A 27,789-nucleotide genomic window follows, 5' to 3' on the forward strand; every position below is an offset into this window, starting at 1 on the left:
TTTCGGAGCCTTGCTGGTAACCTGGGAGAACTGAGGGTTCCACTGGGGTAACTCACTTCACTGCAGAGGACTCAGGCCCAGCAGGTGCTGTGGGTAGGAGACAGCTCAAATGCTGCAGGAGGATGAGGCCGGAGAGGAGGAGTTGCTTTTCAGTAATTGCCAACAAGCTTTCACTCAGTGCTGTTGGGAAACCAGTCTTCCACACCACACTGAGGGCTTCTCTCTCAGAAACAGGTACTGAGGGACCTGGCAGAGGCAAGCAGGGCCGTCAGGGTGGCACCCACGTGGTGCTTGCTGCTAGTGTGGTCTCAGCACAGACACAGTTTAATGACTATGTTCTCTACATTTTAGGCTTTGGACGTGGATCGGATGGTTCTTTACAAAATGAAGAAATCCGTGAAAGCAATCAACATCTCTGGGATGAGTGAGTATACATTCTTCCATAGGGGTTTCTGTGTGGAAAATGTTGCATTTAAAGTCCTGGTACCTTAATAGTGATGACCATTAACAAATTAGCCAACCAAACTCCTTTTTTGGGGCATGCAGATCACAGAGGTGAGCTGGGATGTTTATTTTTGAGAAGTATGTTTTGTTTTGCCGGTCGTCTGATTCAGGTGTGGGATTTCATCCCCCATCGCCCACTGCGCTGTCTGTCTCACATTGAGCTTCCTGTTTTCTGGAGCGTGGTCCTGTATGTACCCACTTTGTCAGCCTGGCTGATGGGGACCTGGACTCATTCCTGCCTCAGTCATTTGGTTTTTGCCGTTAACTGTGTCACAGTGCCATTTCCATTTCTCTCCTACCTGGTCTTGCCTTTTCTAGTGTAGGAATAAAATGAATAAATATAAAACATGATGTAATGTTTGATCTAGATTTACACGTACATGTATTTTTAAACCCACACAACTTTTGGCTTAAAGATGACAAGTAGGTCACCTGTGGCGTATCTTCCCTTGTACAAATCCTGTGAGTGATAGAAAATATTTGTTAAAAGTCATTAAGTGACTGTATGATTTCACTCAGCAACAAGAAGGTGGGGGACTAGGAACTGTCCCTAAGAGACTGAAACAGGGCTGACGGGTTGCTCAGGGGAGCTTGTCCCTGCTTAGGTGCAGATAGAGTCTGGGTGACAGGGCAGGAGGGGGAGGGGCCTGGGATCTGCCCCAAGAGAAGTAGTCAGGTCCCTTCATCTGTACTGTTTCCCCTCACCCTCGTGGTGTCTTTCTTTAGTGAAAGGGGTGATTGGAGCAGGAGGACAGGGAGTGCCTTAGGTGGTCGTGGTGTCAGGAGGGAAGGGGAAGAGCCTGAAAGTGCACATTCCAGCTGACCCCCCCCTTCCAGTTACAACAGGGCAGGCACAAGCTCCAATTGTTGCTCTTGACTCTACCCCCATGAGAGCTGTGTGAGCCACGATCGTGAAGAATCTAGCAGGAAATCCCAAGTGCAGGATGATGTTACAGTTGAACATTGCCAAGTGTATTTAGGAACAAATTTAACAGAAGATGCACAGGAATCCTACATCAACAACCACAGAACGCTGCTGACCAAAATGAAGTAAGACCTAAATGAGAAACATGTGATGTGCATGGGTTAGAAGAGTCACCACTGTAAAGTGTCAGGCCTCCCCAGATTGATCTCAAGATTCACCCCAACCCTAGTCAGAATTACAGCAGGGGAAATTGGCAGGCCTTTTCTAAAACTGATGTGGAAGGTGGCCATCCGCCTCTAGCTTTTTTACCTGGATCATGTGTGGGGCAGGGAGCAATAATGATAGTTTTTATCTTTTTGAAGGCTTATGTGTCTTGTGCTTTCTCTACATTATGCTAATCTTGTCAACACTGATTCTCCTTATACAAATTAGGAACCTGCAGATCAGAGAGTTCAGGGTGTTCCGGAGATGTGTGTGCAGCTGGAGCTCGGACCCTGCCGGTCTTACTCTTGTGTCAGGGTTGTGTGCAGTGAGTGGCCTGCTCTATTTCAAAGCCACCACGCCTTCAGTGTGTCTGGCACATGAATGACATCTTGAAGACTTTAATAAGTCACCTAGAAATGGTACACCCACTTTCGTTGATAAGCACCGGATTTCAAAAAGTATCTTGGAAGATATTTTTTACTGTGTTCACTTGAGCTTTTGAGTTTATAATTTGAGGGGTATTTGATATTCTGGTCAGATTCAAAAATGATTTTATAGTTATATGTTGAAAAGGCTGCCTTTATCAGAAATAGAAATGAAATAATCTGCTTCTTGTGTGAACACTGGCTGTGTGGCTGCTGCTAGTCTGGAGGAGGGACTTCTGTGACTCCCGGGGCTGGCCCAGCAGCCGGCAGTGCAGCTTGTAAACAGACGTGCATTTGAAGGGAGAAGGTACTCGTGCTACGGTGTCAGGAAGCTGGCCTGCAGGGATTTAGCAGCACTTCTGTCTAATTTGCCTGGTGACCCATATTGCTGAGTGTGTGCCACAAACCTCATTCCTATTTCTGCCCACCCCCCAGCGTCATTTCCTAAAATGCAACCCCACTGGTGTTACTTCTCTGCCTCAAACTCTATAGCATTTTTTCATCACCCTCTTTGAAGTTAGTGGAAGTCAGTTCCAGAGCATGTGAGAGAGGAGGAAGGCCTCGGTGGGCTTTAGGATTTTAGGGCAGTTGGGATAAAGATGGTTCTCTTACTAAAGAACCATCCAGAGATTTTAATGTGCTAGTAATGTGGATTGTGAGTGGTTTTCGGTCTTAACCCTTTCCAATTCATTTGTCTATGAAACTGTCACTGCCTTCCCTGATCACCCCACCATGAACCTCAGGTGAGTACATGCTGCAGAACACCAGACAAGTTCCAAGCTCCTGTGCATCGCCTAGACTCAGGCCACCTGTCCCGACCCTCCCCATCTGGACTTCTCTGTGCCCTTCTTTGAAATAACTTGCAGTTTCTCCCAGCGAGCCATGTTTTGTGCCTTCTTCCCTCTGCTCATGCTCTCCTGTTTGCTTAAAATAGCATTTGCCACTTTATGAAAGGAGACTGAGGTCCAAGGAAGTTGAGAAGTTTGTTCAAAGTCACAAAGCTCTTCAATGACAAGGTGGGATTTTAACTCAGCTCCCTGGGCTCATGTCTTTTCCTAGGCCCCGCACATAACAGCAGGCTGCCTGGCGTCTGACCTTGGAGGGGGTCTCCTATTTTTGTCATTCTTTAGCCATCTATTATGTCATGCCAAGTTTGAGTTATTCTAAGGTCATGAGTCTGAGTCCTGAAAAGTCTTAAGTCCTAAAACCAGAGCGTGATCCTGAAATCTTTATTTTGGAACAGGCGTTATCTACTGCAAAGAAGTCACCTGAGGAAACGTGATGCATTCTCCTGTCGTGTTGCTGACATCGTTCACAGTGTCTTTGGAACTCTTTAGAACTGCTTTTAGTAGCACATTCTTTTGCATATATTTAGTAGAGAAGTCTAAGGATAGATTAAATTTTTTTAGAACTAGATGTCAGAAATAAGTCAGGCATATTCAAGAAGGGACTGAGTGCTGGCAACCACAGGTGGCTTAGGTGCGCTGTAACCACACGGTTATGGGCTCTGAAGGCAGCCAATTCCAAAGGAGAAGTCCCCATAGTGTTTTGATCATGAGAGTGAGGACCCAAGGCAATTCCAGTATAGGAAGAACACTCATCTTATGTATGATTGAAAGAACAGTGAGAATAAATTAGCGTATATGCCTCATACTGCCATATTCCTTTTCTTGTCTCATATTTCTTCTTTGGGACCAGGATTTCCTGCCTCCTTTCCTGATTTGTCACAGATTGGCCCCATTTGAGCCCAACTCTGCCCCAGTGTCCCTCACTGCAGGCCGTTCACCTGTCACTGCTTCCTGCGTGCCAGCTGTACTTCACACAGCCCCACCCGGGCTGTAAATGGGCTCCCCCATCCCAGTCACCTGGGGGAGGCCTCCCTTGCTTCCCTACCCATTTCATCAAGCCTTAGCCCTCTTTGAACTTCAGCATAGCCCTCTTCAACTCTCCTTTAATAGATTCTTTTTTTTTGAGATGACACTTCTCTCTTGTTGCCCAGGCTGGAATGCAGTGGCGTGATATTGGCTCACTGCAGCCTCCTAGGTTCAAGTGATTCTCCTGCCTCAGCCTCCTGAGTAGCTGGAATTACAGGAGTCCACCACCACACCCAGCTAATTTTTGTATTTTTAGTGGAGATGGGGTTTCACCATGTTGGCTAGGCCAGTCTCAAACTTCTGACCTCAAGTGATCCACCATCCTCAGCCTCCCTGTAATAGTTTCTTATCACTGTTATAACAAATTACCACAAAATGAATTGGCTTAAAATGATACAAAGTTATCTTTCAGTGCTGCAGGTGGGAAACCCAACATGGGTCTCACTGGGCTAAAATGAAAGTGTCAACAGGGCTCTGTCCCTGAGGCTCTAGGGGAAATCAGTTTCCTTTGCCAGCTCCTAGAGGCTGCCTGCATTCCTTAGCTCATGGCTCCCTTCCATCTTCAAAGCTGGCCTTGGCCGATGGTGTCTTTCTCACACTGAATTGCTCTGATACTTTGGACTGCCATAACAAAATACCGTGGACTGGTGGGTTAAACAACAAAAATTTATTTTCTCACAGGCCTGGGGACTGGGAAGTCTAAGATCACGGTGCCAGTGTGGTTGGGTTCTGGTGAGGGCTCTCTTCTTCCTGGCTTGCAGACAGCCCCCCTTCTTCCTGTGTCCTCACATACCAGCGAGAGAAAGCAAGCTGTCTGCTTTCTCCTCTTATAAGGACCCTAATGCCATCAGGAGGGCCTCACCCTCTTGACCTCATCTAAACTTAATTATTATGCTTCCCGGTGGCCCCATCTCCAAATAGCATCACCTTGGGGGTTAGGGCTTTCATATATTGATTTGGGGGAAGGGATGCAATTCAGTCCCATAGCAAACACTGACTCTTCTGCCTTCTTCTACATGTAAGGACCCTTGTGATGACATTGGCCTCACCCAGATAATCCAGATATCTTCCCATCTCAAGTTCAGCTGATTAGCCACTTTACTCTATCCACAATTTCAATTCCTCTTTGCCAAGTAGCATAACATACTCACAAGTTCCAGGGATTAGGATGTGGGCATCTGGTGGTAGAGAAGCCGTTACTCTGTCTCCCACACCTCTCCTGAGTTCTTATGATTCTGAGGTTGAATCCATTTCCACTTTTTTGTTCAGCTACAAATGAAAGGGTGCCTAGCATGCAGGGAGTGTTAACACTTTAAATATTGCTCCTGATTGTTCTCTAGATCTTGTGTATCTGTTGACCTTTGCTCAGTTAATTACAAGCCCTTGAGGTGAAAGACCAATTCTGGGAGTCAGTGTCGTTTAGGATAAAGAAGACATAGAGAATCCAAGAAGCCTTGATTAAAAGCTGGCATGCCACTGAAAAAGCCTGTGATGTTAGGACAATTATTTTACCTCTATGAGCCTCAATTTCCTTATGTGTAAAATGGGAATTTAATAGGTCCTAAGATTGCTAGTGAAGATTAAGTGAGATAACATGAAAAATGCCACACATGGTTCTGGACATACACGTGGTAAGAGTGACAGCTGTGATATACCTCCTGAGTGTTCCTTGCAGTGGCTGCCATGAGCGTGGGCAGATAATAGGTGCCCAATAAATACTGAGTGTTGATACATTATCAGGTCCCTACTGTATGTTCTTAGACTGTCCTCTTAGTGTAGGAGAGGTGAACTTAAAATTTTAGGTATAAGTGGTGTGTGTTATGACAGGCCCTGTATTCTCTTCTGTGAGGTTTTATATGGATTTATGTAGAAGGAAGATTTAAGATGCCTTAAAATGGAGGTTGGCAAACTATGGCCAGACACCTGTGTTTTCACAGCCTGAAAGCTAAGAATGGTTTTTACCATTGTTACCTACACAGTAACCTGAGTATGGCCTCAACAACCTTCAATGTAATGGTGTTTGGAGATGGGACCTTTGGGAAGTAATTAGGTTTAGATGAGGTCATGAGAAGGGGTACCTCATGATGGGATTAGCGCCCTGCTTAAATACTTACTCTCTGACTTTCTAGGAAAAAGTTTACCAATCCCTCCATTAGAGCACTGATTATAAACTTGAGAGTGTATCAGAGTCCCCCAGGGGTCTTGTTAAAACAGGGATTCCTGGACCCTACTCCCAGAGTTTCTGCTTCAGTAGGTCCAGGATGGAGCCTGAGTATTTGCTAATTGAAAAAGCTCCCAGGTGATGGCCCTGGACTTTGAGAATCCTACCCTCGAACCCCCCATCCCCACTTTAAACATTGGACTGGGCAAAAAGGGCATCCACGTGTCCCACATGTATACAAAACAATAGTCTTCTTGCACAATAGCCAGTGTATTATGTTTGCTCCCAGTCTTCAAAATGATGGCAACTGTTATTTTCTGGAAAGTCTTAGCACGGGTTTGCAAAAGCAGTTGTCATAATGATTTGTGAGAAACGGTTTGCCACTCAGTGATGGATTGCTATCTGACCTCTTAAAAAAAAAATTCAGGCTGGGTACTGTGGCTCACGCCTGTAATCCCAGCACTTTGGGAGGCCAAGGTAGGAGGATCACCTGAGGTCAGGAGTTCAAGACCAGCCTGGCCAACATAAAACCTCGTCTCTACTAAAAATACAGAAATTAGCTGGGCATGGTGGCACGTACCTGTAATACCAGCTACTCGGGAGACTGAGGCAGGAGAATCATTTGAACCTGGCAGGCGGAGGTTCCAGTGAGCCGAGATCACACCATTGCACTGCAGCCTGTGCAACAAGAGTGAAACTCCATCTCAGAAAAAGAAAAGAAAAAAGTTCATATTTACTTTAAAACTCTTACTTGTCTAAAATTTCCCAGGCTGTGGCTCAGCCCAAAGGTGTTCCCTCCACGCCCCAGGAAGTTGAAGCTAACATTTTTCAGCTGTTTGACACATCAGTGGGTGGAAAAGTTCATCTCTGTCAGGAATGGAGAAACAAAAGATTTTCATTTTCACTTCTCTAGAATTACTCTGCTGTAAGGACTTGTTGGAACGTTCTTATTGAGAATGATATTCCTACCCTCAATGAGAATATCTAGAAAATTATCACATTCTTGAATGTACAAAGAAAGAAATGCTGATTTTTCCTCAAATCCTTACCATCTCCCACCTACAAAAGAAAAATGAAAATCAAACAACTTTACGTGTGTGTTCCTGCCTGTTGTTTCAGTGTTAATTAGAATACAGTGTTAAAGTACAGCTGAGATTCATACAGAGAACTGTTTCTATTATAGATATTATCAATAGAACAGGGCAGTTCAGAACAAATATACATACTAGTTGAGGAAATGAAGTTTCACTGTGCATTCAGAAGATACTGGCCGGGCGCGGTGGCTCACACCTGTAATCCTAGCACTTTGCGGATGGATCACTTGAGCTTTGAGTTCAAGACCAGCCTAGGCAACATGGTGAAACCCTGTCTCTGCAAAAAATACAAAAATTAGCTGGGCATGATGGTGTATAATTTGTTGTCCCAGTTACTTGGGAGGCTGAGGCAGGAAGATCACTTGAACCTGGGAGGTTGAGGCTGCAGTGAGCTGAAATTGCACCACTGCACTCCAGCCTGGGTGACAGAGTGAGACCCTGTCTCCAAAACACAAAAAAAGAAAAAGGAATTGTTTTTTGAAAAAGAAGACAAATATTTTAAAAAATAAAAGATACTACAGGAGAACGTAACAAAATCAGAAAAACCCTTACTGTTTGGCAAGCTTACAGTGACTAGTACTATGCTTCATTGCGTGGCACTGGAAACGTGCACACAGAGTTACTGGAAAGCAGTTTGGTGGTACACATCAAGAAAAATAAACATCTTTTTGTGGAAGGAGATCCATGCACAAAAATGTTCATGAGCTGTTGCATTGCTTATCAGAGTGAGAAACTGGATGCCTCCTATATATAACTGAATTAGGATTTAGCTGTTTGCTGGAATATGTTTATATAGCAACAGGAAGTAAAATGCTTGTGATGAAATCTTCAGCAATAAAATTCAGGATACAAAATATATGTACACTGTGTGTGATTGAAAAGGAATAGCTGATAAATGATAAGGTATATTTTTATTGATATTCACAAACTTGAAGGAAGATACATAGTGACAATAAATACTCTTGAAGTATTTGTTAGAATATTTGTATTATAAAACTAAATAAAAACTTTATGTGAATTCCATTCTTACAGCATTCTGAGTTAGGTCCTGTCTATTAACAGATGAGCTTACGGAGGCACTGAGTAGTGATTTGCCAGGGTCATCTAGCCAGCAGTTGGAGGAGCTCAGATTCAAAAGCAGTTGAGCGTCCCCATCTCTGCTTCTGATTGCTGCGGCACACTGCCTGGTGCTGAGGCAGAAAGTTGCTGGGGACACACGGTGGAGAAAGCAAGTGGCAACATGGGGAGCACCCTACATGCCACCTGACCGAGCCATCGTAGTCCTTCTGAAAAATTCCAGGTGGTTTTGGTTGATTACAAGATCAGTGTGAGGCAGTACGTGGCACGTGCTCCGAAGGCTGGCCATAGGTAACCTCTGAAGGCTTTGGTGCTTATAAAGGAGGTAGTTGTTTCATTATGGAGTTGTAAGAGCAACATTTTAAGAAGAACCTCAAAATCTTAGGGATGGAGAAACCTCCCTGTAGAAGGGCGTCTGAAGGATTAGGGGCTCTTAGTTTCAGAAGGCGCCAGTGAGGATGTACATGAAGGGTTTTCTCTGGGTTGAGGAAGGTAGACATAGTGTTTGCTTTTCTCTAGAGGAGGCTTTCACAAGAGCATGCCTTGACTCAGATATGAGGGAGAGGGTAACTGGGTGATCAGCCTGAGTGGCGAGCTGGTGGCTAGGAGGTTCCTCTAATGGATGGACAGCGCCTGTCTCTGAGGAAGTTGTAGAGGGAGGTGAGGACGTGGGCTCGAAGGCCCTGGAGATGTCTTCCAATTGTGAGGCTCTGGAGTCCAGCTCTCTCTCGCTGCTGGCTAAAAATGATGGTAATTTAGTTGGTGACTTGTGGAATCCTGTCTGCAGTGACCACAGCATTAGTCATGGAAGGAGGGTGCCTCTGAAGGAACACAGAGGTCTATGACTTAACATCCAAGTGTTGGCATGAATCATACTTCAGTTCAGAAGTATCTGCTATTTAATTTGGCTGGTGTTTACAGTCAGCCAGTCTATGGGCCAACATGTTTTCCACACCCATCTGTAAAACATGGGGCTGTGGTTTGATCAGTGGTTCTTTAATCTTTTGGTTATCATAGATATCAGTAAAAATCAGAAGGATGTTTTGGATGATCCTTCCAGGAAAAGGCACTTTTACATAATTTTGCATACATGTTTGGGATACACATACGTGCCCTCCCTCCTCCCCACACCCCATAAGCCTGTCCACAAACCCAGCACACCAAGCGAAAAAGCTCAGACCTTGAGCTTAAATATTCTACCAAATCAACATGATGACTTCATCTATTTCCTCATCTGTAAAATCCTGCAGAGTTGTAAGGATGAAAGATTATATGTTATGTCATCTCTACAGTATTCATGGTAGCTACTTTATAAGGCTTGAGAGACCACGCAGTTTACAAGGGCTGCTTGTCCCTGAAGGTGAAGCCCAGGGATCTCATGGAACCACGAGTCAGCCTCCTTCCTAGGGGCTGTGCCCTCCATGGAGGTGGGTAGAGACAGGGGTGTGTTCTTAAGTCATCACTGTGGTGAGTACGTTAAGTCATGGGGTTTGAGGCAAAAATGTAGGGCTGAAAGCCGATTACCCTGGCAAAATGCACGTTCTATAATGTAGCTAATCAGATTGCTTTGCCAGCATGAACTCTTTCTCCATTAAAGGGTGTCAATATAATTGGGAGTAAAATTTCTAATAGCTTGTACTCCACATTCAACAAATATTGAATTCACCTCTTGGCTTTGAACCCCAGACACCTTGGGGTAGCCCGTCTCCAGACTAAAGGAGCGCCCTGCCAGTTCTGAAGAACCTACCACCTCCAACCCCTGTCTCCTTCCCTCATTTGGTCTAAGAGCAGCCCTAGGATGGAAGCAGGTCTCTGGTTAAGGAGAGTTTAGGGTGAGTCAAGCAGCTGGTAGTTCGGTTTTAATCTCATGCCATGCTACATTCTCAGTGAGGAAATTCCTTTAAACATCATCTTCTCCAAGAAGCCTTTTCTGTTACCAGCCCCCAGAAAATGTACTCCTGTTCCCATAGAGTGCTGTGTTTCCAGCTCGTGTAATTTACATCACAGTGGATTGTTTTTGCATGTTTATTTTTGTCTTGCTAAGTTGTGTGTTGGCAGGTGTCAAGGTTTTTTTATCTTTCTTGAACGCAGATGTCTTAGAAGCCTTTTGGCCACTCTCCATTACCTGGAATAAAGTTCCTCATCTTCGGCCCCTGCCTGACCCTCCAGCCCCTCCCCATGCTCTGGTCACACCTAGCACCTTGAATTCCCCAGAGCGCATTCTGTTTCTTGTGTTCCTGTCACTGCACTGAACTGATTGGCTGAGTCTTTGTCACTTATTGAGTGCTTGCTTCTTGAGGGCAGGGGCTCTGTTTGATGAATCCTTGTGTTCCTTAGTGCTTGCTGCATAATAGACTTTCAGTGTGATTGGATTTTATTCTTTAGGAACCAGAAATATTCTTGACCCATAATGGAAGCACAGTGAATGAATAAAAGTAAATGTTGGTATATTATGTACTCTAAAGCCTAAAGGACAGAAAGCATCAGCATAAAAAAGTTATACAGTAGCCCAATCTCCACTCTTTCACCCCTCTCACCTGCCTTCCAAGTGTACTCCTGCAAGCAGTAGGAGCTTCACAGGGAGGTAATTGGGGTGGTGTTTAGTTATTCACACAGACTTTGAACTGTCATTGGAAGGATGGGATCATTAATATAAGGCAGGATCAAAGAGGATGGGGTGATCATAGGCAACAGGTTTTGTATTTTAATAGCCCACACCTTGGCCTTATTAATGAACTCCATTGCTAGCTGCCTGTGCCAAACACAACCAGTCTAGATACATCCTGGGATACCTCCATAAAAACTGGCTGTTTCTCGAGGAATCACATTCTAAGGGGACTTCCTAGGAAAGACAGTGGAAATGGGTTTTGAAAGTGGAAGAAGCACGGGGTGTGGGAGAAGGTGGAGGAAGTGGCAGGAAGAAGCTAGTGAGAGGTATCCTTCCAGTTCCTCAGCCTGTGTGGGAGCTTGAAGGGGTTATGAACAAGGTGGACATTCTTGTTCAACCCCTTCTGGTTATGGCTACTTCTGTCTGGTCGAAGATGATGCAGGTGTACTCAGTTCCAAGGGCTGTCTCCCTCACGTCGCCTTGTCCAGGGATAGCTTTGGGAGAGAAAGACAGATTCTAATGTTCTTTTTTTTTTTTTTTTTTGAGATAGAGTCTTGCTCTGTTGCCCAGGCTGGAGTACAGTGGCATGATATTGGCTCACTGCAACCTCCACCTCCTGGGTTGAAGTGATTCTCGTTCCTCAGCCTCCTGAGGAGCTGGGATTACAGGCAGCTGCCGCCATCACTCCTGGCTAATTTTTGTATTTTTAGTAAAGACTGGGTTTTGCCATGTTGTCCAAGCTGGTCTTGAACTCCTGACCTCAAGAGATCTGCCCACCTTGGCCCCCAAAGTGCTGGGATTACAGGTGTAAGCCACCGTCCTCGGCGTGATGATCTTAATAGGCGCAGGCACAGAGCACTAAAACAACCCAGCCATTAGAGCTGATGCTTCTATTTCTTTTTAAATTTTTATTTATTCTTCACATTGTTATAAAGATAAGATAAGCTTCGTTTAGAAAGCTCAGTAAAGCACTAAACCAACCAAGTCTTGACCCTGGCAGGATTTCAATATCTTTATAACCAGCAGAAGCTCAGGTGAGCGCTGGGTCCGAGGCCCACCCCTGACTTCGAACGCAGCTCTGCCTCTTAGAAGTTGCATGAGCCTGGGCTGGTTCACGCTCCCACAGTCTGTTTCCTTGTCCGCTCAAAGGAGAATAGAGTAACATCTAGAAAGCACATGGTCTGGGACCTAGATATAATGGCCTTGCGTGTAACAGTTTATTGAGTGCTAGCAAGTGCTCAGTCTTTCCCACCACGGTTAGCATTTTGATTTATTATCTTTTCAACCTCTTCTCTACATTTTACTTTTTGCAAAATTGAGACTAAATTTTGTGTCCTGCCTTTTTTAAACTTGGCGTTCTGCTCCTACCATATTCCTATATCATGATTTTAAAAAGCCAACATAATATTCCATTTTGTAGAAATGCCATTAATTTAACCATTTTCATATTGTTGGAGCTTAACACATTTTAAATTTTCACTCTTCATAAATTGTTCTATACACACATCTCTGATCACCTTGATTATTTCCTTAGGATAGATTTCTGGAAGTGAGATTATCCAAAAGAATGTTTTGAAGACTTTTGATACACATTAGAAAATTGGGAATGAAAATATGTTTTCAGCCATTTAGTTGGGGTGATTCTAGAAATAAAGTTCTGAAAATGGTTCTCTCTCACAGGATGTGAGAGACCCTGTTAAGGTAGGTAGAGACCCTGTTAAGGTAGGTAGAGACCCTGTTAAGAAATGGGGATTATCTTTGATTTTCAGAAATTGCATTCCCATGAGATCGTGCACCACAAGTGAGGTCTGAAACAGGTGGCATGTACAGCCGGCAGCCAGAGGAAATGGTCTCCACTCTATAGAGTTGTGCACAACATCACAACATTCATGTCGTGACACACATTTGAGTATTAATCATTGTGTCATCCATCTAAGGAGTGTCTCCACCAAGCTGCTGCTGTGGAGAGCATATGTCTCTCCTTAAACGCTCCCTTCGCTGGAGCTGTCTGCGTGGAAGTTTGGAAATGTGGGGTGTCGGCAGGTGGTTTTTCCTCTGCCTGACTCCCAGGCCTGTGGTCTGGCCTGGAGCAGGGGTTTGGAGGGTCTTCGTTGGATCAGCATGGAGGCTGGGGCTCAGCACATGAGGCTGGTGTGCCCCCTCTTCTTTCTGTTATGCTGGTTACAACACTTGGTGTTCGGGTTAACAGTACTTGACAGGAAGGTTGTACATTGTCACTATCTTCAGCTCTTAGCTCTTATCTAGGCTAAGAGCTGAAGATAGCAACAATGTCATGACCAAATGAAGAAACAGTTTTTGCTGTGGGAGGAAGAGCTTTGGACTGTGAGTCAGGAAACCCGAGTTCTTTTTCCAGCTCTGCTGCAAACTCGCTGTGTGACCTTGAGCAAGTCATCACCCTCTCTGGGCTTTGGTTTCCATGTTTGGACTAGGTCACCTTTCAGGATCCGTGGAATGAAAGGACTCAGCAGTGAGTGTGGAGACCTGAGGAGGTGGGGACAGTGAGACTTGGGTTGCCCTGTGGCGATTTTGAGAGCGGAGAGCTGATAGCTGGATGCAGGGAGGGTCTTTAAAAAACAGAGAAAGTTCTGGGGTACAAGTATAATTAAAAAAAAAAACACCAAAGTTTTAACAGTGCAAACACTAAGGACTCCCTGCTGTTCCCCTGGGGCTAATGCCTTTCCATATCTGTTATCTGCTGCTTCTCTGCTTGACAAGTCTCACCTGTCCTTGGAGCCCCAGTTCCATGTCTCCTTCTTGCCATCTGAATCCGCTTAGTACATTGCCTGATGCATTGTAAGTGATCAGTGCTTGGGTTGACGTGTCTTTCCCCAGGCATTCATCCCAGCCATGAGCATATGTGTCCTTGTATCTCACCCCAGCATGCTGTCACATCCCTGTTGCAGGACTGGAAATAGTGAGTGACATGTTTGAGATGAAAGAGGAGGTGGTTCTTGAAGGTGAGATGGCTGTGGGATACCCATCCTCTGGCAGTGCTGTGTTGGTGGCTTGCTTCCTCTCTGTGCTGTGGGCCACACTGACCTGTTAAGAGTGTATCTGCATATGTGGCCCGTAGAGGAGGAGCAAAGGAGCCATTCTTTGTCCTTTTTGGATCCAGCAATTTTTGGTAAAACCATTTGCGCTGAACCTTGATACCAATTTTTTAAATAACAGAATCCAGTAAACTAAAAAGCACACAGCAAAACCTAGTCATTGCCTCTAAACCCGGTATATACACACACTTGCTGGCTTCATGATCAATTTCTCTGCAGGAGTCTCTCAGTTCATCCTTTTGCAGGGATTGGTGGATTTTGTGCAGTGAGGTGTGGGAGATAAAGGGGTGATGACTTAGAATTGGAGAGTGAGGTGTGGGAGATAAAGGGATGATGACTTAGAATTGGAGAAGAAATGAAGTCTTGTCCTAGCATGGTCTCTGTGACCCAGATTCTTATTTTCCAAAGGCTCTCCCAGATCAGTGATTCTTGGAACTGGATCATTAATGAGAATTAGAGTTTAAGATACATTTGAACAAGGGGGAGGTGAGAGTGTGAGCTGTCTTTAGAAGAACAGCTTTCACAATTCTGTAAATGAAAGTTGATAGACCCAGTTTGGAATCTTTCCGGAAACTTTATTCCCAAGCTATTTATTTTAGGTTCCTATTTTAAGGTTGTTTTTGGCAAAAGAAAAATAAAGGCACTCAATGATTTTCTGTTCTCTAGTAGGAAAACCTTCCCCTTGGGGTGATCTGGAGCAGTAGGTCAGGCAGTGTCATGTTATTCATGGAGGGATGGCTATTCTCTGGTGGGTACCATGCTAGGGTTAGAGGAAGACACAGGCTTATGGGCTTCAGCAAAAAAATCCATCTGTGCAAAAAGATTCCCACTGACCTAAACTGATACAGTGTGAGCATCAGAAGATAGTGCTGATTGCAGTGGATGAAAGCACTGTAAGTGTAAATCCGCAAGATGATGGTGGTGATGACAAGCCAAGCACTAATTGATCACCTTGGGGTTGCTGGGGATCAGTGCATCATTTGGAAGATGTATTTATACATACACTTGTATAAATACAAGAGGTTTTTTTGGTTGTTTTTTTGTTTGTTTGTTTGTTTGTTTGTTTTTTGAGAGGGAGTCTTGCTTTGTTGCTGAGGCTGGAGCACAGTGATGTGACCTCTGCGCACTGCAACCTCCACTTTCCAGGTTCAAGTGATTCTCCTGCTTCAGCCTCCCGGGTAACTGGGAATACAGATGTGTGCCACCATGCCCGGCTAATTTTTGTATTTTTAGTAGAGACAGGGTTTCACCATGTTGGCCAGGCTGGTCTCAAACTCCTGACCTCAGGTGATCCACCTGTCTTGGCCTCAAAGTGCTGGGATTACAGGCATGAGCCACCACATCTGGCCAATAATTTTTTTAAAAAGAAAAAAAACTTAACCTGCACCAGGTAGTCAGTTGAGGAGCCCAGAAGGAGGGATGATGAGGAGTACTTTCACATTTCTGGTGCTGGAGCATGAAGGCTACTACTAGTGAGAAGGCTGGCTCCTTTCTCCTATCAAGGGCTGGAGGCAGCCTGCGTGGTGTACAAAGCGCACTGACCCTCCTACCAACTCTGGTCTGGGGCAGGTCACATGACTCTCTGAACTGCACTTGATTTACAAGAAAATAGGGATAATGATAGCCAACTTTTAGTGTTGTCAGGTTAAACTGAACAAAAGACTTACAAGCCACTTAGTAGGCATTAACCACGTGCAGAGTCTCTTCCCTTTGGGTGTGCACTTAGAGCAGCACTGAGGGTCCAGTCCTCATGGTTTGAAGGCACCACGAGGCTACATAGTCTTCAGCTTCTCTCCTGCTGGGCTTTGCATTCATCACCCAGCACCATAAAGGAGGAGACCATGGTCCAGCTCCCCTCTGTTGGAGTCATTTGGAAGACCCATGGCTCAGACAGCAGCGAGCGAGGGAGGAAGCAAGAGCGGCGCGGGGGTTGCATTCCTGTTTCTGTCATCCAGTGGACAGACAGTTGGCAGTGACAGACCTGCCTGTGGCCACCAGCTCCCTTCCTGAACCCACTAAAACTGCCCATGTCTTGACCACTAATTTTCAGATAGTTTAAAAATAGTATGTGGTTTGAAAGGACATACCCTTCACTGTTAACCACATGCTCTAGAATGATCGAGTAGAACAGAAGGAATTAGTGCTGTATCTGTGAAACTGAATTTTAAAAATCTAAAAATTAACATACTTTCACTTGACAAGGAAAACTTTCTAACGATGAAACAAATATCAGTGTAGCAGAGTGGGAGAGTGGACTTTGGAATTAGAAGACTTGGGTTTGAATCCCAGCTCTGCCACTTTCTAGCTGTGTTTCCTCGGATGAATTCTTTGATCTCTTTGAGCCCTAATTTTCTAATTGTGGTATGAGAAATAATACATGTCTTAGGAGGTTTAGAAAAAAATCTATGTAAAGTTTGTGCTATGAATAAGTGACACCTGTTGCTGCGGTCACTGTTGTTGGTGTTATTGGTTATGCTCCCATGTGGTAAACTGACTGTCTTTACCTAATTCTTTCATTCTTCCTCTGACCTTGAGAGCATCTCCCAGCAGGTCTTTATCCTTTGTGTAGTTGATGCTGCAGGCCCAGCATCACTGGGACTTACCAAGGTCATACAAATGTTTACTGGCGGACATAGACTGGAACCCAGATCTTCTGAGGGCTCCTGAGGAGCTGTGTGTGTTTGCGGGTGTGAGTGTGTGCACATGTATGCTTCTGTCTGAATTTGTTTGCTAAATCTGGTCTCAGAAATACATTTATCTAGAACTCTTAGGCTATTTTCAAGAACATTTAAAAAAAAAAAAAAGGAAAGGACTCAAACAATGAAATGAGTTTTCTCTTGTGTCTGCTGGAGTCCCCCAAATGCCACTGGAGGTCAGGAACACCGTGCTGCCCCAGTAGGATGGGTGAGCAGACCATTCGTGGGCCATAAGGATTGGCTCAGGGTCTAGGACTGTCTTGCAGAAACAAATGTTCCCTCCTTTGCCCTCATTGTCAGGCCTAGCTTGGGCATTGGCGTTAGCTGACAGTGGTCTAATTTCCCCGAGAAGGAATTGGGGAGCTACAGAGGGACTTTCCGGATCTGTCCCTTGGTGGAGGAGCTGCAGCGCTAAGGCTGTCTCTGGTGGAGTTCACGTCCATGTTCACACCATGGGTCTGCCTGCCCTGTTGTGCCTGTAATAGTTGTGCTATATTTCCAATTGAACTGATGAAAACATAGAAATTAGGTAGCCATGCAGATAGAAGTTGTTTTATTACAGACTGGTTTCATTTGAAAGTGCCTGACCTTGTAGTGAGGGAATTATATTCAAACACATTCATTTACCAGAATCACCTGTGTCCCCTTCCCCATTTCTACTCATGGTTCTGAATCAGAGGTCTGAGATGGAACAGTGGTGTCTAGAGTTTGGTGAAAATTCATGCATGATTTTGGTGTCCAGCAGGGATTGAGAACTACTATGCTGGAGACCCAGAGTCCAGATTTTCACTCTTTCAGGTACTACTTTGAGCCCTAATGATAGTAAAATGCCATCAGACATAGCACCTGGTTTGCTTTTTATTGTCTGATATTTCAGGCACATGACTTGGTCAAGGATGAATACAACTTAGTCTGTAAACTGTAAGCACGTCCAGTGTATGGAGAACACATTTACCAGACCATTTCAATATAACTTGCTGAGTGCAGGAATAGGAGAGGTGCCAGTGAAATACCCAGGGTGTAGGGCAGAGTCATGGAAGGCTTCCTGGAGGAAGCATGAGTCTGTAGGATGAAGAAGAGTTCGGGAGGGAAGGGCCCCTGGGCAGAGGTTGCATCCCAAGCAGAGGCACTGGAGCTGCAAAGACCACTGCTGTTCCCATGTTAAAAGGAGAAGGAGCTGTGGTGTGTGGCTCTTAATTAGAGTCCCGGGCTTCAGACTTGAGAGGAATGGGGCATCTGGCTGAGTTTCTGGGAGGGGGCTCAGTCTGGTGACTTGTGCCATCATTTTGGCGAAGGAAGAATCCTCGGAGGGGTGGAAATGTTGAGTGTCCTTGGCCGACTCATCTGAGGACCACTGGATGTGGGCAAGGGCTTCCCCTCTTGCATACCACGCTTGTTCTTGGGGATCTGTTGCTGGCACCATGGATTGTAGGGATAACGAAGCTATTTCTGTTCCTGGTGCAACTTGACTTTTCTCAGATTTTTCTTCTGCTGATGTGTTCAGTGTTATTCACAACTGAGAGGAACCTGGTGGGGAATGAGGATAGCATACTTGAGACTCACAGCACCTCCCTCGTTCTGTTGCAGCTCACGTGGAAAATGAAGAGCAGTACACCCAGGCTCTGGAGAAGTTCGGCGGCAACTGTGTATGCAGAGATGACCCAGATTTAGGAAGTGCGTTCCTGAAGTTCTCAGTGTTTACAAAGGAGTTGACAGCACTTTTCAAAAACCTGGTAAGCAGCTCTCAGTGTACGAAATGCTGCGGTTACTTCAATTGGGCAAGTGGCTCAGTAGAGGATACTTACGGTTTGTTTCATAAATGAGGAATGCGTTTCATAGTTCCTTGGGTACCTAAAAGAATTATATTTTCTATATCAATTTGGAATAAAGTTTAAAATTGTAATTTTTACTTTAACAAGACTTAAAATTCAGCTCTGCAATTTAAATATACACAGCTCTGGGACAAAATGGGTAAATGCATTCATCTTATGAGCCTCTGACTTCAGTTTTTAATAGTTTCCAAACTGTGTAGAATACTCTCTTTCTGGTAATTATAGTAGGCATTTAAGCTTATAATATTTAATAAATATGTTTCAGGCCTGTCTTACACAGCAAGGTAACCTGTAATCAAAGCACAGAAATTGTCATGAATATTTAAAGGCCTTTTGTGCTCCCAAGTGTAGAATCTAAAAAAAGCGGGACTGAGAGCAGAGCCTCAGTTTTCAGCCATGGGAATGTGGCACCGGTGCCCGCTGCCTGTGGCTGCTGCTTGGTACTGTGAGTGAATCGTGCCTTTCTTGTGCCTGGCAGCTCTGTGCTGTCCTTGTGATGGGGACAACATTCTGAAGAAGTGGGCAGCCCGAGAGGGCTGTTTGGGACCCTGCCCGGGTGGAATGGACCCTGGGATCGCCCCAGCTTCTCTTTCCTGTTTTCCTTCTCCGGTTTCTCCTCAAGGTCATGGAAGGGCCTGGTCAAGAACTCAGTAATGCTTTCTCTGTAGGCTACAAACAACAGCATCTTTTTTGTGTCCTCTATTAGGAAGCTCATAACAAGTGGAAAACATAGCTCATTCTTGAGATGGTGATGACAGTGGGTTTATGAGACCGGCCCTAGAAGGGCAGAAACGAGGGAGTATCATGTGTAAGTTCCTAATGGGAAAGGGAAGAGCAGGAGCACTCGGGCCCTTGCTCTCTCTCCCCATCTTCACTTATAAACATTGCTGTAGGAAATGGTAAAATTAAAAAGCTGTTGCTCTGCTTGAGCTTTTCACTTGGAGAAATTTGAAATCCCTTGGGGCTTTAGTAGAGCTCATCACCCTTCGGCCCTATCCTGGAGTGTCGGCCCGCCTGCTCAGCAGTAGAGCCCTCGCCCTGCCTTAGCCCCGTGCCCTGGACGCAGGAAGGCATGCATGGTAGGGTCTCACCACGGGGTCGGGAAAGATTGGAGATTTTGTTTTAAACTGAAGAAACTGCATGGCCCCAGGGTAAAGATCCGTAGGTGCTGCCATGGTGAGCGTCTCCTGGTGGAAAGATGAGCTGGCTGCCTGCTCTTCCCACACCTGGGTGGATAAACCCCTTCCATGCACACAGAGCTGCCTGTGAGCTTCCTGGTGCCTCACTCTTCGGTGCAGATGAGCAGCCGCCAGCATGAGGAAGATCAGAATTAGCAGAAAAGTGAATGTGTGGGAAGACTGGGATGCAGCTTGCTATTAAAGAAGGCCAGGGACACAACTAAGGTAAGAAAATATAACCAACAATCCGACAGGAAGGGCTGGAGTAGAGGAAATCTCTCAGAAAATAGATCAAAAAGACAAGTAGGAAATAGATAAAAGACAAGACAAAGATAATCCCCAAGGTCCAGCATCCAACTGGCAGGTGTGTTAGAAAGAGAGAAGGATGTCATCAATTCAACAGTACTGAAGGCAGTTTCTAAAAACAGAATGGAAGAGTCTCCAAGTTGAGAGGCTCACAAGTGCCCAGCGCAATAAGGGAAAAGACCTACCATGAGGCATCACTGTGTGAACTTGCAAAAGATCTTAAAAACTTCCAGACAGCACCCAGAGGTTTCAGAATCAGAATGGCGGTGAACTTCACAGCAGCAGCACTGGAAACGTTACGGTATGGAGCAATGCCATTAAAATCCCGAGGAAACTAACTCAGCCTGGAATTATGCCCAGCCAGTCAAATACGAGAGTAGAATTAAAGATATTTTCAGATGTGCAAGGCTCAAAAACTTTGGTTCCCATGTATCATTTCTCTGAAACTCCTAAAGGATGTGTTTTAGCAAAATGAAGGGGAAAGCCAAGAAAGAGGAAACTGAGTCTGGAAACAGGACCCCACACAGGAAAGCAAGCAGTGGAAGGGAATTCCAAGAGGATGATGGCGAAGGGAAGTCCCAGCGGGGCTGCCAAGCAGGAGGCCTAGAGAGCAGCCAGCCCAGGACAGCCGATGATGTAGGAGGCAGGTGGGAGAAGGCCCAGGTTCTGCTTTTCACTCCCAGACAACTAGCCTTTTACCTTTATTCAGCTGATATCTAGACCCGGATTGTCTCAGCTCTGACATGGAGAGAATAATGCCACATCTGATTCTGTGGATAGATTATAGCTAGCTGTGGCTTTTACACAGCATAGCTTATTCAGTTCTTATGAAAATCCCATAAGCTGAATCAGTGTCATCCCCACTTTACGGATTAGATAACTGAGGCTCTGAATGGTTTGAAGAACTAATATCTGGCCTGCACAGTGGCTCACGTCTGCACTTTGGTAGGCCAAGGTGGGTAGATTGCTTTGAATCCAGAAATTCAAGACCAGCCTGGGCAACATGGGGAAACTCTGTTTCTACAAAAAATACAAAACTTAGCCAGGCATGGTGGCTCACTCCTGTAGTCCCTGCTACTCAGGAGGCTGAGGCTGAAGAATCACTTGAGTCCAGAAAGCGGAGGTTGTAGTGCACTGAGAGCACGCCACTGCACTCTACCTGGGCAACAGAGAGTGAGACCTTGTCTGAAAAAAAAAAAAAAAAAAGGCAGCAGCAGCTAATATCTCTCTTGGGAGGCTCAGAGTCCTTGCCTAGGCAGGCCCACTTGGAGCACTCCAAACCATGGAATCTGGACGAAACTCACTTGTACTTAGTTAAAAACATGGGCAGCTGCATAAATAAAAGCAGTCCTTCCCTCTCCTTTATAAAATTCCCTGCAAAAGCAGAAAGCAGAGCAGGGCTTGTATGTTACAGCTGGTGCATTGCTCACCACCCTGTGACTTTGCCAGCTTTAATACTTCACACATCACTGCAAGTCCTAGTTGCTATCCAGCTTTCTATAGCGAGTAAAGGTATCAATAAAGGTATCCAAGGCGGTGATCTGATGAGCACCCATGGTGTAGCAAGCACGGGGCTAGGCATGAAGGATGCTCTGTTTCATTTATTCCTCTTGGCGGCTGTGCAGGGTTGCTTGTGTCACCTTCATCTTAAGGCAGAGCACACACAGTCACTTACAGGGCCCTTAGCTGGTGAGGGACAGAGTAAGGATTCAAACCCAGGTATTAACACTCCAAACCTATATTGTTGTCATTGTGACATTTAAAGGAACCACGGCCTCTTGTCACCTCCTTGACTGATCATAAGAGTTCAAGTTTCAGCTTGCATTTTATGGAAGTCAGATTGTTGATCCTGTTTCCTGGCAAAGATCAAAGAGAGAAAATTTCTTATTTGAGCCAAAATTAGCACTCACCATGCCTGATTTTCCAGGCCAGCGCCGGTGTGGAAGCTGCACAGCCAGAGGAGGGCCAAGTGGCGGCTCCTGTGAAGCTGGGCAGACGGGGAGCGGATTATAGGAGAATTCTCCTTTTTTGGAATTTTGTATACCATTCTTCTTCCTATTTTTGGTCACATCTGTCTTATCTCATATTTTCCAAGCCTTGATTTTGCTTTCCCTTGGGCATTTAAAAACATTTCAGTTCTGTCTTGCAAAGGCTCACAGTGCTACCTCTTGTCCAGAAAGAATAACAATTACCACCCATCTGCTTGGAGGTGTGAAAGAATGTTTATAAAGCAGTTGGAAGATCTCCAGAGAAAGGCCAGCTTAATATAAAGCAAGATTTGAATTTTCTCTGCAGTGATGCAAGATGAAAGGAAAGACCAGGCAGCTCCAGAAATGTGACGTGTGTGAAATTGAAGTGCTTATGAAGTCAGCCCAGTTTCAGGGGTTCTTTTCCTCTTCCCAGATGGATGTGAGAATCCTGGAAAGGTTCCAAGGGCCACCTCTGTGCTGAGAAGTGGCTTTCTAATGAAAGACTGCACTTCAGGGCAGGTTGCTGAAAGGTTTGTTACAGATATGTAGTCTCTGTCTCCGATGTCAGAATATTGTTAGTGAAAGATGTCCTCTCAGTCTGCAGAACCCGCTTTACATGAAGACCAGCATCTGTTGAAACCAAGGGCACATGGGATTAGTCCTGGACTATTACTAGGTGTCCATTTCTGACATTTGCTTTTTAATATTCTGACTCTTTTTCCTGTTGATTGCCCTTTTTCCTGCTATCCGTGCTTGGGTGCCTCTGAGGTCTTTGTTTCATGGTGTTGTGAACTGAAAAGCAAGATGACAGTGGATTCTTAGACTTGTGTGCAAATTAGGATGCCATAGGCTTCAAATGAGGAGGGCTTGAGGGCTAGGGCTTCTCTGCGAGGTGAGAGAGAGTACCTGGATGGACTTGCTGACAGTCCCTTTGGGCCCTTAGAACCCTCTGCCATTTAGATTTTAGCATGGCCTCATTTGTAGTTGGAAATTCCTTATCTAAGACCTACAAGACTTTAACACTAAGCTATGGTCTATACTCACAAATCTCTAACCAAAAATGAAAGCAAGTTGTTTGATCATGACAATGAATAATAAGGCTCATGTCAGATATCTACTCGGGCTGTAGTGTAGGAGTATAGATATTGGTGGAAGGGCTGTAGTAGTGGGGTGTAGATGTTGGTGGAGGGGCTGTAGTAGTGGGGTGTAGATGTTGGTGGAGGGGCTGTAGTAGTGGGGTGTAGATATTGGTGGAGGGGCTGTAGTAGTGGGGTGTAGATGTTGGTGGTGGGGCTGTAGTAATGGGTGTAGATATCGGTGGAGGGGCTGTAGTAGTGGGTGTAGATATTGGTGGAGGGGCTGTAGTAGTGGGGTGTAGATATTGGTAGAAGGGCTGTAATAGTGGGGTGTAGATATTGGTGGAGGGGCTGTAGTAGTGGGGTGTAGATATTGGTGGAGGGGCTGTAGTAGTGGGTGTAGATATTGGTGGAGGGGCTGTAGTAGTGGGGTGTAGATGTTGGTGGTGGGGCTGTAGTAGTGGGTGTAGATATTGGTGGAGGGGCTGTAGTAGTGGGTATAGATATTGGTGGAGGGGCTGTAGTAGTGGGGTGTAGATATTGGTAGAAGGGCTGTAGTAGTGGGATGTAGATATCGGTGGAAGGGCTGTAGTAGTGGGGTGTTGATATTGGTGGAGGGGCTGTAGTAGTGGGGTGTAGATGTTGTTGGAGGGGCTGTAGTAGTGGTGTGTAGATATTAGTGGAAGGGCTGTAGTAGTGGGGTGTAGATATTGGTGGAAGGGCTGTAGTAGTGGGGTGTAGATATTGGTGGAGAGGCTGTAGTAGGGTGTAGATATTGGTGGAGGGGCTGTAGTAGTGGGGTGTAGATATTGGTGGAGGGGCTGTAGTAGTGGGGTGTAGATGTTGGTGGAGGGGCTGTGGTAGTGGGGTGTAGATATTGGTGGAGGGGCTTTAGTAGTGGGGTGTAGATATTGGTGGAGGGGCTGTAGTAGTGGGGTGTAGATATTGGTGGAGGGGCTGTAGTAATGGGGCGTAGATATTGGAGGGGCTGTGGTAGTGGGGTGTAGATGTTGGTGGAGGGGCTGTAGTAGTGGGGTGTAGATATTGGTGGAGGGGCTGTAGTAGTGGGGTGTAGATATTGGTGGAGGGGCTGTAGTAGTGGGGTGTAGATATTGGTGGAGGGACTGTAGTAGTGGGGTGTAGATGTTGGTGGAGGGGCTGTAGTAGTGGGGTGTAGATATTGGTGGAAGGGCTCTCGTAGTGGGGTGTAGATATTGGCGGAGGGGCTGTAGTAGTGGGGTGTAGATGTTGGTGGAGGGGCTGTAGTAGTGGGGTGTAGATGTTGGTGGAGGGGCTGTAGTAGTGAGGTGTAGATATTGGTGGAGGGGCTGTAGTAGTGGGGTGTAGATATTGGTGGAGGGGCTGTAGTAGTGGGGTGTAGATGTTGGTGGAGGGGCTGTAGTAGTGGTGTGTAGATGTTGGTGGAGGGGCTGTAGTAGTGGTGTGTAGATATTGGTGGAGGGGCTGTAGTAGTGGGGTGTAGATATTGGTGGAGGGGCTGTAGTAGTGGGGTGTAGATATTGGTGGAGGGGCTGTAGTAGTGGGGTGTAGATGTTGGTGGAGGGGCTGTAGTAGTGGTGTGTAGATATTGGTGGAGGGGCTGTAGTAGTGGGGTGTAGATATTGGTGGAGGGGCTGTAGTAGTGGGGTGTAGATATTGGTGGAGGGGCTGTGGGAGGGTATGAATATGAGGTAGAGAGGCTCTGAGGGGTTGTGGGTATCAGGAATAAGGCCTGTGGTGGGTGTAGATATTGGTGGAGGGGTGTAGTGGAGGTGTAGATGTGGGGTGAGGTTGTGTAGTGGTATAGATAGATAATGGGAGTGCTGTAGGAGGGTGTAGATACCAAATTGAGGCGTGTAGTACTGGGGGTGGAGATACAGCCTAGAGGGGCTGTAGGGGGGTAGAGATACGGGGTGGGAGGGCTATAGTAATTGGGCATGTGAGTGAAAGAGGTCAGAGAGCAGCGTCCACAGCAGGGGTGCAGAAGAGCAGGTACCAGCATGGCCTCAGGGGCGTTTCCTAGACTTTAATCTTTTTTTTGGGGGGGTGGGAGGGGAATAAATTATATTCTTTAGATATAGGCTAACAGAAGCAATTTAAAATTTTATAATTCCTTTTTGCCTGCCTGCATACTAATTATCTTATTTAATTCAGGCACAACATGTAAATTCTAGTATTTTGCCCTAAATGTCTGAATCTAAAATTACAGACAAATTTGAAGTAGAAAATAAAAAGTAAAAATTCGTATGGACAGTGACATTAATAAGACAAGAAAGTAAAGGTGCCCTATTTGCTTCTGACACCAAGAAAATCTGTCACTGATTCCTGACAAAAATCCCTTTATGAGAGAACCAGTCATCATGGTTCACACCTGTAGTAATAGCTACATGGTACATTAAAGTTGGAGAACTGCTTCTGGTCAAAACACTAAGACCTGCCCGGATTATGTAGTAAGACCCCATCTCAAAAATAAGTGCCTTTTTTTTTTTTTTGACAGACTCTCACTCTGTTGCCCAGGCTAGAGTGCAGTGGCACAATCTCGGCTCACTACAACCTCCACCTTCCAGGTTCAAGCAATTCTCCATGTCACATACAAAAACACACATAGACTCAAAATAAAGGGATGGGAGAAGATTTACCAAGCAAATGGAGAACAAAAAAAAGCAGGGGTTGCAATCCTAGTCTCTGATAAAATGGACTTCAAACCAACAAAGAACAAAAGAGACAAAGAAGGATACTACATAATGGTAAAAGGATCAAGCCAACAGGAAGAGCTAAGTATCCTAAATATATACGCCCCCAACACAGGAACACCCAGATACATAAAGCAAGTTCTTAACGACCTAAAATGAGATTTAGACTCCCACACAATAATAGTGGGAGACTTCAACACTCCACTGTCAATATTAGACAGATCAATGAGACAGAAAATTAACAAGGATATCCAGGACTTGAATGCAGAGCTGGACCAGGTGGACCTAATACACATATACAGAACGCTCCACCCCAAATCCACAGAATATACATTTTTCTTGACTTTAATCTTAAAGGCAGAAGAGCGGCTGCTGCAAGTGGAGGCATAGGAACCACAGGTGTTCACTGTTCTAAGAAAGGTTGATAACGGAAGAGGAAAATGAAGTGGGAAGGGTTCTTAGGGTGTAGGGGCGCGAGCCTGTTTCTGGGCCCCAGGGAAAGAGCTGGAAGCTCAAGGTTTATGAGAAGGAAGACAGGGGGCTGTGAGCTGTGGAGACCCTGTGCCCCTTTGTCCTGGGGTGATGGGCCCAGCCAGGAGTCAAGCCCCTGCCTGGCTGAGGGAATTGTCAATGAATTGTTTGGTACATACAAGGGGACTCTAAACAGGAAAATCACGGATGTGGTCTGGATCTGTGTCCCTGCCCAAACCTCCTGTCAAATTGTAATCCCCAGTGTTGGAGCTGGGGCCTGGTGGGAGGTGACTGGATCATGTGGGTGACGTTCTCACGACTGGTTTAGCACCTCGCCCCCTGGTACCGTGTAGCAAGTGAGTTTAAAAGTGTGTGGCATCTCCCCCCCTCTTGCCCCTGCCTGTGGCCATGTGCTTGTTTGCGATACCCTTTCTTTGGACTTTCATTTGTTTGGTAATAATCATAGCTTAAAATCTGAAGCCTGGCACTCCACATGAGTGCCCGTATACTATAGGTTTCAGCTTAGAAGGCATGTGGGTGGGGTTTGCCCCATTGGCGCCCCTGGGGCCCTGGCCTTCCACCAAGAGTATCATTGGAATTGCCTGGGGCTTCTTAGAATTCCAACCTCCCTGAGGCCTTTGGCGCCAGATCTTAGTGTGTAGGAGCCAGCTGCACTGGCAGCACCTGGAGTTGTTAGAAATGCACAGCTCCGGCCTCCACAACTCACCTGCAGGGTTGTGGCTCTCCAACTGGGGGGCATCAGCATCACCTGCATGGCTTGTTAGACCACACCTGTTGGACTCCCCCGAGAGTTTTTGATTTCACAGGCCTGCGGTAGGGCCCAGGGTTTTGTATTTCCTGTTTCCTAGTCATGCTGGCCTTGCTGGTCAGGAACCGCACTGAGAACTGCTGCCCCGAGGACAGCCTGGGTCCAGTGCTTCCGGCTCTCACCCTTGTTGAGATGGAGATTTCAGGTGCCCCAGGTCCCACAGAGGTTAGTGCTACTTCCTAAACCTGGATTTTTGGAAGTAATAAATTTGAAAAAGTACTTTCATTTCGGGTTGATGGCTTCAGTAAATGTTTTACCATCATCCAGTTTCAGAAGTAGTTTGGGTGCCTGAGTCCTGGGTTCTCCAGTGCTGCCGTCCGGTTCTCAGACCGGCCTTCAGCGAGTGTCAGCACGGTTGTTGGTGGCCGACTGACAAGTCCAAGCTCATTGTTTATTCTAGTGGAGAAGGGGACAGAGGGCCCAGTTTTCTCTCCATTTAGAGCCTGAAAGATCAGAACTGTTGACTGCCAGGGAAGCAGCATTAAGAGCAGAAACCAGGTCAGCGATTTCCCTCCTTGTTCTGGTGTGAAAGTTGCCAATGTGTTTTTGGCAGCTGGTTGGTTTTGATCTTTCAGTTTGTGTTAAACACTTAAGATCAGAATGGGCTCCTTGCTCTCCTTTTTAATTAAACAATCAGCGAGTCTGCTGTGCTGCCAGACACAGGGCTGAGCACATCTGTTCAGGAGGGCCCTCTGTGAGAGTGTAGACGAGTGTGTGCATGCGTTTGCATATGTGTGCTTGTCTGTGTGGATATACATGTATGCGTGTATGTGTGTATGATAGACTTCAAGGCAA

At 45.7% G+C, this 27,789-nt stretch overlaps 1 protein-coding gene across 2 annotated transcripts in view; it reads left to right on the forward strand.

The window, feature by feature from the left end:
* ASAP2 (ArfGAP with SH3 domain, ankyrin repeat and PH domain 2) overlaps positions 1–27,789 on the forward strand; it is a 195,590-nt gene that overhangs the window by 73,073 nt on the left and 94,728 nt on the right. For both annotated transcript variants that reach the window (XM_012438817.3, XM_012438819.3), the window contains exons 2-3: positions 352–424; positions 18,227–18,372. In XM_012438817.3, coding sequence (XP_012294240.1) covers positions 352–424; positions 18,227–18,372 — 219 coding nt within the window. The remainder of the gene's footprint in view (positions 1–351; positions 425–18,226; positions 18,373–27,789) is intronic.

This window comes from Aotus nancymaae, unplaced genomic scaffold, assembly GCF_030222135.1.
Source record: "Aotus nancymaae isolate 86718 unplaced genomic scaffold, 86718_ANA_hifiasm-v0.15.2.pri h1tg000057l, whole genome shotgun sequence".
Classification (NCBI taxonomy): domain Eukaryota; kingdom Metazoa; phylum Chordata; class Mammalia; order Primates; family Aotidae; genus Aotus; species Aotus nancymaae.